The sequence below is a fragment of the Centroberyx gerrardi genome, chromosome 12 (genome assembly GCF_048128805.1).
Source record: "Centroberyx gerrardi isolate f3 chromosome 12, fCenGer3.hap1.cur.20231027, whole genome shotgun sequence".
In the NCBI taxonomy this organism is placed as follows: Eukaryota; Metazoa; Chordata; class Actinopteri; order Beryciformes; family Berycidae; genus Centroberyx; species Centroberyx gerrardi.
In genome coordinates, this window is record NC_136008.1 from 23,246,469 (window position 1) to 23,260,209 (window position 13,741).

The 13,741-nt window shown below is 44.6% G+C and overlaps 1 protein-coding gene across 1 annotated transcript in view; it reads left to right on the forward strand.

The window, feature by feature from the left end:
- LOC139921705 (low-density lipoprotein receptor class A domain-containing protein 4) overlaps window positions 1-13,741 on the forward strand; it is a 164,795-nt gene that overhangs the window by 77,992 nt on the left and 73,062 nt on the right. Inside the window, exon 3 of the mRNA XM_071912008.2 lies at window positions 885-1,025. Within this exon, the coding sequence (XP_071768109.1) occupies window positions 885-1,025 (141 nt within the window). The remainder of the gene's footprint in view (window positions 1-884; window positions 1,026-13,741) is intronic.

Here is a 13,741-nt window from a genome sequence, read left to right on the forward strand (position 1 = left end):
TCATTCCCCCTAGAATATATATATTTTTTGCTTTTGCATTCATAGGTTTGAGGTGTTTTTTTTGTGTTTTTTTCTCCCCCTCTTCAAACCAGATTGCGTTAATCAGGCATATTAATATTTAGGGCGAAAAAAGCGTTTTTGTAATAGCCGTGACAGAAGCACATTATGGTTTGGGGCTGCGGCACATCAAAGACCCGTTTGAAAAGCTGTTTATTTATTTGTTGTTTTGAACGGGGGACCGCTTTTTGTCTGACCTCGTTTCTCTGTGAACTCAACGCATTAACGCTGCTTTGTGTTTGAGCTCACAGGTAAAAAAATCATTTCACATGACCTTGCACATTCTGAGGTGTAGATAACGGGGAGAGTGACATGTAATAATAATATTTGAGCACTTTGTTGTCCTCAGTTTATGGGTGTTTTTACACTTTTATTTTTTTTTTTGTGCCTGCATGCACTACTGTTTTGATGACACTGGTTTGTGTAGGTCGAGTTATTTTTTTATGAACATTTCCTGTGAACAAGGATTTTTTTAAATCAAATTTGGTGATTTTTTTTCTTACATTTTTTGCTGTTGATTATAGTTTTGAAAGTGTTCACGGTCCATTTTCCTGATACACGGTAAGCCTTTGGGATTTAATACACAACACAAAATGGCTTCCCAGCATCTCAACAGTGGGGAAAAAGGTGTTGAACAAGGCTCTTATCATCTCTCAAAGCAGGACTGACTGAGGAACCACGAGTCGACAAACAAACAAACATTTGTTCTCCTGGGATGCAAACGCAGATGTGAACGCAGCTCTTATGCAGACAACCGACCCGTTAGAGATAGCTGTGCTAATCAGTGTTTCTCCTCCCTGTCTGCTTACCTCCTCCCCTCTGTGCAGAGTGCAAGTTCCACTGCACCAATGGGAATTGTTTGCGTCTGGGCTCGCTGATCTGCAACCAGCTGAACAACTGTGGGGACAACAGCGATGAGGAGAACTGCCCCGTGGTCACCCAGCACCCGCCGCCTGGCATCTTCAACTGTGAGTACCGGCCACTGCTGGTTTACCTCCTACCTATCCCCACCTGCACCCCACCCACCCACTCCTAACCCCACCCACTCCCCACCCAACACTGCCATCTTCAACTGTGAGTGCCAGCAGCTGCTGGTTTACCACTTTGCTTCCGTTTGTTTCTCTCTGTACCCTCACCCTATTACAGTATAGATAGATAGATAGATAGATAGATAGATCATATATCACCTCCTAACCTCTTTCTCCTTCCTCGCTCATCCCTCTTTATCCTCTCACTCCCTCGTCTTTTCTCTCTCTCTCTGGTGTTTTCAGTTCTGTTCCTCTCTGGCATCCACGTCTTTAACTGTCTTTTTCTTGTCTGTCAGTCCCCAGTGAACAGTTATGTTGGAGATGCCGAGGTGCATAACTCGCACAATCATTTTTGGGTGTGGTACTGCAGACTAACTTTCTGTGGAGCATAATGAGTTTCTAGCATTGGGGTTTTTGCCTTTGAGCCATGAAGATAAAAAAATATGAGATGCATATTGTATTTGTAGCATTTACCGAAAAGAGATGTAGTAATCTTATAATAAATTGTACAAACATCACATCAAAACTATAAGTCCCTATAGGAATATTATAGTGATATCATAGAGAAAATACCATTAATTAAAATAAGGTCACCATAAACTCATTACTGAGTGCCACAAACACACTGTAAGTCACTATGGGAATATTCTAGGCATATTATAGTGATACTATAGGAGATAGAAATACCATCATTTACAATACGGTCACTGTAAACTCACTACTGTACCACAGACACCCTATAAGTCCTTATAGGAATACTTTTTGTACCGATCAAAGGGGACTTTACTTTCTCAAAAGTTTTTTTTTCCACCTTTCCATTTCCTCTCCATTCTTGTTTGAATCTCCTCCTCGTCACTTTCAGCCCCCCCTCCCCCAGCTCCCCCACCTCCCGCTGAGCAGCACTGTCCAGGGAACGAGATGAGAGTGTTCCCTCGGCTCGTCACGATCAATGGAAACGGAGAGACAGAGAGAGAGATAGAGAGGGAGATGGAGGGAGAGACAGAGGGAGAAAGAGAGAGAGAGAGAGAGAGAGAGAGAGAGAGAGAGGGTGAAGGACACCAATGGGCTCCGATGGCTGTCTGCCAGGCCACTTTGATGTGCTGCAGCATTCTCTTTCAACAACTTTTAGGAGGAGAGGGAAAACTTTTTACAGCAGCACTTTCATCCCCGGCCGTGTGTGTAAGTGTGTGTGTGTGTGTGTCTGTCTGGCGAGTTCCCTACCTCCCCTCCCATCTCTTCCTCTCCTCTCGTCCTCCCCCCCTCCCTCCCTCCCTTCCTCCTTGAATTGTATCCATGCCCTTCACCCCCCCCTCCACCCCCCCCCCAACCCTAAACCCTCATCATCAACCAATGTTGTTTTGGAGATTTCTGTTGCTTCGTCTCTCGCTTTTTTCTTTCTGTCTACCCCCCCCCCTTCCCTCCACAAGGCACTGTGAATGGCCTTTCTTTTTTTTTTTTTGTTGTGGAGGGGGGGGGGGGGCACTCATTTCCAATGGATAGAATCCAGCGCCGGGCACTTAAAATATTTAGCTGTCTAGAGCGAATGTTAATGTAAGTGTCTGCGGCCGGCGTTATGGGAAAGCTGTACAATGATTGTAATTTTCTGAGCCGGTGCACATTTTCTGGTGATGCCTGAGAGACACAGAGGGAGGGAGGGAGAGAGAGGGAGAGAGAGAGAGAGAGAGACAGAGAGAGAGAGAGAGAGAGAGAGAGAGAGAGAGAGAGAGTGAGAGAGTGAAGTGCCAAAAAGAGTGGTAGGGGGTTGAAGGGAGGGCAGACAGGCTCAGAGGGAGAGGAAGATAGTGAGACTGGCAGTGAGAGAGAGAGAGAGAGAGGGAGAGAGAGAGGGAGAGAGAGAGAGAGATGGAGACAGAGAGAGAGAGAGATAAGGAGGGGGTACTCGGAGATGGAAAGAGCGAGAAAGAAGGAGACGGAGGGAAAGAAAGAGATATGGAGGTGGACAGTGAGAGGGGGGGAGAGAGGGGAGAAGCGAGAGAAAGGGAGAGGGACATAGAAAATGTTCCTGTTGTAATGGAGTTTGCCATCTTGCTGTAGCCGCTGGCTGTTGCCGTGGCAGTGGCAGACAGATGGATCATGAATACTGTCTAGACACACTGCAGCCTGACGCCCTGCCTCTCCTCTCCTCCTCTCCTCTCCTCTCCTCTCCTCTCCTTTCCTCTCCTCCCTCCTTCTCTCCTCTTTTATCCTCTCTTCTCTCCTCACTATTTCTCCTCTCCTCCTCCTTCTGTTCTCCTCTGTTCTTCTCCTTTCCTCTCCTCTCCACTCCTCAACTTTCCTAACCTGTCAGTGTTTGGACTTCATGGCCAATCTCTTCCCCCCAGTTCCCATTTAGTCTGAACTGCCTGTGTTGGGCGACACTGACCTAGGCTTCAGCCATCCTGTCTCTCTCCTCTTGGTCTCTCAGTTCATGGTAGATGAAAGGAAACATTGGCCAAATGTAGATGATGTGACATCACAAAGATATTTCCAGCACAGCCATAATGGAGTTTAATAAGAGAGAGATTTTCTTGTGCTTGGTCCTTTGTGTTACAGCATTCTGTTTTACGATTGACTGTTGATCAGTTAGATCTAGTTAGGTTCATTCTCTGCAAAGTCCTTTGAGAGATGCTTGTGTGATAAAGGACTTTATAAGTAGACTTGTACTTGACTTGAACTTGAAATGTAGGAAATCACTAACTGAAGTAGAAGTAGATGAGTCAGATTGAAAGAAAGTGGGTACAACAAAAAGATGAATTACAACACTTCATCACAAAATAACTCCTGGAATGCACTGAGCGTCACAGATTGATGGATGTCTGAGAGTGGATTTTTTTGTTTGAGTCACCTTTCTTTCTCAGATGCAATATAATATTGATTTCACATCACCACATGAACATGTGGCAAAACAACAGACTGTCAGGTTTTGATGGTAAATATTGTCAGTGCAGAGGGTGGCAGTTGATGTCCTGTCCGTCCAGCAAGGGGAGTCACATTGGCGAATTGGATCGACACACAGGACCTGCAGTTGCTCAGTTAAAAAACGGGGTGTTCCAGTCAGCACAAAACCAGGCTCTTCATCTCTGACTCCCAGGTGCCTGGTTACCTGAAAGTAGCTCTCCAGACTTTTGGCTAGGACTATCACAGGCTTGCTGCAACTCCACCCCAAGCCCATTTCATCCTACACTGAGAGCCACAGTCAAAGTCCCCCCTACCCGCCTCTGCCCTGCATTAGTGCTATGGGTTTTTGCCAACAATTCATTTTGGTAGCGCAGCGCCAAGACGGCAGCAAAGTAGCAGGCCTGTTAAAAGTGGGATTTCTACAGTAGCTAGTAGTAGACAGAGCCTTTCACTTCTTCAAATAGCAGTGAAGAACCATTTAGAGGTCTAAGTGATCTTTCAAATAGTAATGGCTGTCTAAAGCACCATTTAGCCCACAAAGAACCTCTGAGGAAGAATGTTTTTTTAAGAGCGTGGTCCATTACAGATCAAGGGGTCAAGGCTACACGCTGCCGTCTTACCCTAGCCGGCCTCGTCTCGGCTCTCCTGACTTGTTAGGCTCCGCTGAAGTGTGAGGACGGGACAGGGAAGCAGAGGAGAGGATGGTTTGGATCGATGGTCAACTCTAGCTTAGCCATTGATCTCGGTTCAGTGTGAACGGCACTTCAATAGCAGCTAGCAAGCCTATGGGCCCGGTGATTGATTCAGCTGCTCTGTCTGTGTTGGAGATTCATAACTCCGTGAAGGCTCATTATTGACTGCTCTACTCCTCCATTTCAGACTGTCTGAGTGCCTTAGACAGTGCTATTGTTTCCCGCTGATAGCTTTGACACTTTTTTTCTAATGTAATAATGTTTTTTTTTTTTCTTCAGACACATGATTTCTGTGATTGTCTCCCGCTAAAGGAAGAAAAATGAAAGAAAAAAGTACTTCTACTCTTGTCGGGGGAGGAGGGGGGTTCCCGCTTCGTTTTTCCCTCGTGGGTTTTAGTCGAGATCCTGTCTTGTGATGTTTGACATTTTGTTCCTCTGTGTATATCCAGTCCACCTCCACTTCCTTTTTTGCACAGTGTTAATGATAACACAGAGTTTCTTTAGTTCACCACTTCATTTTTTAAATCAGTTTTGCTTACCAATCCACCGGATTTGAAGGATTGATAAGGATTTTAATCATAACAATAACAAGAATGCTTTTTTTTTATAGTAACACTTTTCATTAAAAACAACAACTTGTCCTTTCTCAGAAGCCCCAGTTAGTGTTTCCTCTTTATTAATTCAGCAGTCTGGCCAAAGTTTAGAATTAGTGATTTTTATCATAACAGAGTCCTGGTTAGATGAGGCCTAGACCAGTGTTTGGCTAGTTTTGGGATGTCAATGAACATTATTCCATTATAGTGATGTCTGGTGTCTTGTGAAGCTTATCCTCATTCTAAAGGCCAAATTAACCTTTGATGAAAAGTCCCCAAATCAACGTTGAGCAATTTCACAAAATCCCGGATTGGGCTATTCAAATTCAAATCTTTTCATGTATCTTTTACTGAAGTTTCTGTTAAGTGCTTTTTATTGTTAGGCTTTATGATATGCCTACCAGATTAGATTAGTCCATTTTATGTTTTTCAAGAGCGGGGGTGATGTTATCCTTTGTACAGCTGACACGGCCAGACACCCACGTTAATTTGATGTTTCAAGCACAAGCGGGTTCAACCGTACGCCGTGATTGAAGCCGAAGCTATTTATCAAGGCCATTATTAGATCGAGCCCAGTGGCCATTCCTGTCCTGATGTTGGCCACGAAGATCGTAGAACCGCATTATCTTGATTTTCGGTCTCACCCCACCCATGGTTAAAAGCATCTGAAAAGCATTTTTCATCCGTCTTCTATGCTTTTTTTTCCTTACCCGAGGCTCTCTCGCTTGCCTCTCTCTCTATTTCCTTCCTGCTTTTCATCACTTAGCCTAATCTCATGGCTGAACAAGCCTCCGGTCAACTGTCTTCTCTCCTCTCTTCTTCTCCCCTCTCCTTCCCTGTCCTTCTCTCCTCATCTTTTCTTTCCTTCACTCCATCTCCCTTTCTCTCTGTTCTTTCCTCAGCATTCCTCATCTCTCTCTCTCTCTCTCTCTCCTTCCCTCTCTCTCTCTTTTCCTCCAGTCCTGACCCTAAAGCCCATGTTGGGTGGCTTGTTGTATAATTACGGTGTCAACATGGAGGAGCCTCGGTCTGTGCAGCTGTCGTCGTTGCCAGGGCTCGATCTCCACTGTGACTCGGAGGTCAATTAGGCAGCAAATGAATGTTGCTTCAGGATGCTGCTAATGCCTTTAATTGAATGGTGCCGCTGGGCTTCGGCATTGATGGCGGAGGGAGGGATGATGCTCGCCGCTGATCTTTGCCACTGCTGGACGGTGGTGACCTCCAGACCGCGGGCGTGCCGGGAAATGGAGGGTGATGACCGATGCCTGCATTAACGCACACATACATTTGTCTGTGCGTGTATAGAAAAGTTAATGCACATTATGTTTGATCATTATTGAGCAGTATCTAATTTTAAAAAAGTGAAGTAAAAGTTGTATTATTGTGAAAAACGAACTCTAAATCTTCATACTTTAGCTGTGGTTTTTTCACACAACTCCCATAATCCTCTTCTTGTATGAACACATGATGTCACACAACAGGAGACCCTCCTCTTCTGCTGCCGTACAAGGATGTATGATACATATATATATAGCTAAACATTTTTATGTTCATAAAACAGCACATACTCGCATTTTACGCGTTTTAGAATAAATCACATAGTTTTTTAAGTGCTTCTGTTTGTGCACAGAAGCACTTCTCCACAGCAGAGATGAAGGCAGCTGATCAGCTAGGGAGCCACAGAGCTGACATCATACTGGAATAAACGTCTTAATTAGATCTATACTGTATGTCATTAACAGGAAATGGGACTGTACACATTCTGTACTTTTTCGCTATCTTGCAAGGTTCCAATTTTCCACAAGAAAACATGCACAATTGGTCAAGTGTATGTGTGCATCGGTGTGTATCTGTGCATAGTAGTTGTGTGTGTGTGTGTGTGTGTGTGTGTGTGTGTGTGTGACATGGGAGGGATTTCCACCTCATTAAGATTCAGATTAGTGAAGTTGTCCAGTTGTTGTCCTCAGGCTCTCTGTAGAACAGCCTGGTCTCCATGTGGTTAAAGGATTTACTCTAAGTAGACACAACATGAGAAACATTGGGTAAAACACTGGATAAACACGATAATCAGGACCTCTCTCTCACTCTCTCACTCTCTCTCACTCTATTTCTCATTCTTCCTTTCTGCCTTTTATCTGCCTTTTCTCTCTCTTTCTCCCCTCGGTCTCTCTCTCCATCTCTCACCCTCTCATCCCTAAACCCAGCGGCGGTCTTTGAAGCCTGTTTAATGGTTTTTCCGGCGGCGCTCAGGTCAGAGATGAGTGGCGCCTGGCTGTAACTCTGCCAGGCCAATTAAAGCTGCCGGCAGCTGGAGATGCTTAAGACCGCGGCTGTCGTCGCCCTCGTCACACCACTGTTTAACGGCGACAACTTGAACTCCTGTCCTTCCATATGGTCGGCTCCAAAGGCAAACTGCCTGTTGAGTCAAGAAGGGGGGGATCTCGCTGAAGTGACTGCTGAATACATTTTGGATATTCATGAGGGTTTGATATATGAAATGTTTGATTAATCTTATTTTGTGAGAGAGTGGCCAACCTTGGGTGTTGAAGTGTCTGGCGGGTTAAGGCACTCCAAACTAAGAAACTAAGAAAAAGGTTATCCAATGGGTTTCATAAGCCTTAGAAGGCCTTAGAATGTTTCTCAATAATTGAAGTGAAAGCATGAAATTACCCCAAATTGTTTTTCACATGACAACAATGACGTATTGCGATTCTTTATGGGTTTCATCCTGGAACGTCTCAGAGAACTAAAATGCACGGCCTACAGCGACACACTGTATCTCTTTGCCAAGGTCAAAAACAACAAGGAAACAAAAAGGAAACAAACGCCATGAACCCAAGCTCATTTCACTTTTCAGGACAGCCATTTTACATCAAAATGCACTTTTTTTGGTTCAATAATTCATAATTCAAACAAAATAATTTATCCAACCCCTATAATGTAATATACCATTTTAAAGCGCCGCATGCAAAGATGAATAATCCATGAAAAACAAAAGAACGATGTGCCTGTTTTGCAGGCACATCGCAGCCTTGCTGTAGCGCTGCTTGCGAATTCAAATATATCTCCTCTTTCCAGACATCAGAAAGAATGATCTAGAAAATCAGTCATTTGAGAGACACGAGTTTTAGGTTAGACTAATTACAAATTTTGATGTACCGTATAACATTCAGTGAGGACTAGTCTACAGTGGCTGCTGCAGTGCAGTCAGCTCCTCCGGCTACAGTATCCCAATTCTGATTTAATGTTAAACATTGAAGAAAGAATAGTCTGCAGTCTGTATGGAGGATGTGGGTCTACCGCTGTGAGAAAACACATCTCTCCAGTGTTTTCCTCTCAGCATAGTTGACATTCCAGGATAGATGTAGGATTGAGCACTTCTTCTGTTGCTGCCACTGTAAGAAAACAAAATCTGTTGCAATGTTACTGTCCGGCCGGCCCCTCCTGAGTCGTTAGTATGCATAACAGGCACACTCCGGTGAACAGGTCGAGGTTGGAGGTCAAGGGTGAGTGGAGCTAATGCTTTCATGCTCTTGATTCAGCTCCTCTCGGGTGTAATACCCGCCTGTCAATTTGTTTGAGCTGCGGATTTACATAATGAATTTATATTAGCCAGTGTTCTCCACACACTCCCTCTTTCACTCCCTCTCCCTCTCTTCAGTTCCTCTCTCTCTCTCTTAGTGTTGCGCTCCCTCTCTCCAATTCCCCTCTTTCTCTTTCTCTTCCCTCCTCCCTCCTCCCCATCCCCCTCCCCCCCCTCCTCCTCCTCCTCCTCCTCCTCTCCACTCCCCTCATCCTCCTCTCATCAAGTTTACCAAGTGCCCAGAGAGCAGAGTGTTTAAATGCAAACGAGCCTCATTTCCAAACTGACGCCACAGCCCAAGTATGCCTCGCACACAACAGCCCGAGCCCCGCTGAGAGGCTCCGACAAGAGATGGATGGATGGAGATGATGGAAAGAGGGGAGAGAGCGGGAGAGAGCGGGAGAGAGGGAGAGAGAGTGACTGATGGAAATGGAAAGAGAAGTGGGGATTCTTGGAAGTAATGTGAAAGCATAAAATAGGATGCAAAGCAGCAGGGCGGTGGAGCTCGTAGGTGTCGGGCGCTATTGACATTCCTGCCAGAGAAGAGGTGATGAACAAGCGGCTGCCTTGTTAGTCATAACTTTTTTTCACTACACAATGCTATTTTTTTGTGTTTTTTTTTTTTTTTTTACATCAGTATGTTTTACCAGTTTCACCTCGAATGTCGTATTTTCATTTTTGGATGCAAGTTGTTTTATTTTGGGGGATTTTTTCTAGTAACATTATACAAGAAATATAGAATTGGGTGACTGTAGTGCTGCAGTGTAATGTGGGTAAATGAGTGGTAGTGTGTTTGACCCTCTGTGTGTGTGTGTGTGTGTGTGTGTGTGTGTGTGTGTCTCAGCGCACTGCCCTTGATGTCTCTCCCACACACGTAGTCGTCCCATCGCTCCTTATTCTTCTTACCACTCTATTAGGGATGTGTGTGGCCATTCACCTCCTGTCATCAACACACACACACACACACACACACACACACACACACACACACACACACCTGACAGCGACAGAGGCCTTACATCACTGTTCATGACAGAGAGCCGCTGCAAAGCTACCCTGGAGGCCCTGTGTGTGTGTGTGTGTGTGTGTGTGTGTGCATGTGTGTGTGTGCGCGTGTGTGTGTGTATGTGTGTGTGTGTGTGTGCTAGTCTCTTCATCCCCCTCTCAGTGTGTAGTTCACTAACACGCCTTGTACTGTAGTTAGTTGCTTGTCTGTCCCCTCCCTCCTCCTCCTCCTCCTCCTCTTTTTTCTCTCAGTCCTTTCGACTCCAGTGTGTATGCTAGGTAATGATGAGTGCCCCCCCCCTCTCTCTTTCTCTCTCCGTCTCTCTCTCTGTCTCTCACTCTCCTCATAGTTAGTTTGATAGACTTGTCTATCCTCCTCCTCCTCCTCCCTCAGTCTATTTGGGCCCAGTGTGTGTGCTAGGTAATGATGCAGCTGGGCCATTAAAAGCAGGGGGCTATTTGACAGCGCCCCACGCCTTTCATTCCCTATACCCCCCTCCCACACACACACACACACACACACAGGGCCTGAAAGGACCCAAATGAACCCCCACAGGAGTAAATGGAGCCGTCGCCCTAACACAGCGTATTTCTCTCTAGATGAGGATTGTGCATTTGTTTAGAAAGAGAGAGAGAGAGCAGGGAGGGAGGGTGGCAGAGACAGAGAGAGAGAGAGATGAAGTTAGGTCTTTTTTGGTAAACCACTAACTCTCTCTCTCTCTCTCTCTCTCCCCCTCCCCCCTCTCTCTCTGTCTTTCGGAGGTTGTGTATGTAAGTGTTTGAAGTTTGTCCATTTGTCTTAGGGGATTGTGCGGGGCTTGTATTGACTATTGAGAGTGTGTATGTGTGTGTGTGTGTGTGTGTGTGTGTGTGTGTCGGTGAGGCGGGGGACCCGAAGGTGTTAAAGGCTTGGTGTGAATAGCCTTCATCCGTCAGCCGCGGAGGTCGGCGGGGCAACACTGACAGCCCTGGGTGGTCCGCCGTTTTCATTTCAAACACCCGCCATTCATACGCACTACTTGTCTACTGTAAGAGATGGGTGGGCAGTTGGGTGTGTGTGTGTGTGTGTGTGTGTGTGTGTTCCAGGTTTAACTCTGCTTGCGAGGTTACAGGTTCAAATACATATTTTTTCCCGGTACTCAGAATTTGAGGAAGCTTATTTCAGGGTTTGGGGTGAAGCTGAGGGTTACAGTCACAGTCAAGGTGAGGTTAAGGTTAGATGTGCAGTTAAACCTTTAGATCACATTAGAATACATTAGATTAGATTAAATTTTATGACCCTCATGGGGAAATTGGGTCATTGGAGCAGCAGAGAATATGATACAGATAAGAATAAGACAAATGGAAAGTATGGAAGGTAATGCAACAGGTAATTGCAACAACTGAAGATATTTATATAAAGATACAGTGTCTTAATTTACACATTTACATGTGTGAATGTGCATCGCTAGCAATTCACATTATCATTATTCTTTATCTCATGTACATGATAGGCGATATAATAGATGATAGATTGTTAGGGGGTTAATGTGAGGGCATGAGGGAATGAATGTAAGTCAATGGAATGTCCTCACAAGTATAGTAGTACCTGTGAATGTGTGTGTGTGTGTGTGTGTGTGTGTGTGCGTGTGCCTGCGAGTGTGTGCTCCAGGTTTAACTGTACTTGCAAGTTTCAAGTATAACACCATGACCAGAATGCCCTCACAAGTGTAATAGTAACTGTGTGTAGGTGTGTGTGTGTGTGTGTGTGTGTATGTGTGTGTGTGTGCCTGCGAACAGGGTGTTTTGCTGCCATTAGCATTCAGTTAGGTAAGTTTATATTGATAATTACCTTAGCATGCCTCACTCCTAAGTCCTACACTAAACACAGTGAGTGCGGAGTCTCTCTGGAGGCTAATCTAGTCATTACACAAGCCATTATGTTCAAATGAAGAATGACTCCTTACAGTACAGTGCATTACTCCACCCATGCATTTACATACATTACTGTTTGTTTGTATTGCCTTTAATACGGGGGGGAAGCGTTTTGCTCTCAGTAAGGATTTTGCTCAAGAGATTGAAATAAATGTTTCTTTTCCCCTAAGCTCATGAAGTCGGTCTATTCATCTCTATGGTGCGGGTAGATTCTCGCCAAGTGTTTCAAGTGCAGCGAGTTTCCATTGTTTCCAAACGACACGTCCTCAAAACTTCCTGCTCGCACCGTGCGCCGCGACACGTTGCTGTTTTCAGCTGTTCTCAGTGTGGAAGCCTATTCAGCTGCCAGGTGAGGATCAAGGTATCTGGGATTTGTGACCATACAAATGTCACTAATCACCACCAGATAATAACCTGCTTAACTCAATGTGCAGCTGAAGGACGCAGTTCGCCTTTCAAAGGGGTTTTTACCAACCACAGACAATGTATAAGTGATACCAAGCCGTTCACGTGTCCAATAGCCATTATCCTTCGCGGAAAATATTTCTGTACAAGTCAAGTTGGTGATCAAGGTTTTTTTTTTTTTTTTCGGGTGGCATTTTTGTCTTTATTAGATAGTCTATAATGAAAAGAGACAGGAAAGATTGGGGGGAGAGGGAGAGAGAGAGAGAGAGGGATGACATGAGACAAAGGTCCCAGGCTGGATTCAAACCCAGGATGCGGTCATGGTTACGTGATATACTGTATGTGCCTTAGCACAAAATCTCTATTGTACAAATATTAATGAATACCAAACTAATGAGGATGTTTGCAGTTTAAATTAATTTTTATGAATAACATTCAAATTCAGGCTCTCGAAACTCACTCCTGTTCATAAGTACCTAACATCAAATAATTTTTTACAGCTTCAAAGTACTGCACATTATGTTTCGACTGATATATGTTTTCCAGTCATCTGTTCCACTGCCAGTATGATAGATAGATAGATATCATAGAAACAGCCTTTAAAACCATGACATTTTATTTTCTTTATTTTCTTAAGGAGCTGCTAACCACCTAAAAGAATGACATTAGTATGGGTTTAAATGGACAGTTTTAGTGTCACTTCATGGTACAAATGCTTGGGAGATTTCATGGCATGAAAATTGGCAAATGTTAAGATCCCAAATATCAGCACAAAATACCTGCTATGGGCAGCTTTTATTCAAAAATATCGGTAGCAGTATTGTCTTTCAAAAACCCATATCAGTTGAACCCTACTGTAAATGCACTGACCATTGGCGAGTCATAACTCATATTTATAGGGTGGGACCTAGGTCGGCCAATCAGATTTCACCCCAGCCCGACCCCTTAATACGCCATCGCCCCCGAGACCAAAAGAAAACTACTTCCTGGTCGCAAAGTGTTATTTTGATGAATAGGCTAAATTTTATCTTGCTTCATTTTTTGCCAGCCTGACAGTGAATTTGTGTTAGATGAAAAAAAAAACTTCATACTGGAACATTGCGTATGAATTATTTATGGACAGAAAATGTGATAACAGAAGTTGAAAATGAGGAAAGCTGGAAACTGACATTCTTTTATGCCAACGAGGGAAAACAAGCTTTCCAGGGTGCTTCTCTTTTTTCTTTTTTTTTAACTTCAGACTGGTGTACGGGCCTCGATTTTAACTGGATGCCATTCAACGCTGGAACACTGTGTGTGCGTGCGTGCGTGTGTGTGTGTGTGTGTGTGTGTGTGTGTGTGTGTGTGTGTGTGTGTGTGTGTGTGTGTGTGTGTGGAAGCAGAGTGATAATTATAACTGTCTGACACCTCTGGGTTCCCAGACTGGGAGGCCTCACAGAACAGCAGTCAGTCAGCCAGCCGTGTGTGTGGGAGTTGTGTGTGTGTGTGTGTGTGTGTGTGGCACGTTTCCATCTGCATCCTCCACTGTCACATTGCCATAGAGAGAGAGTCCCCACAGACACCACT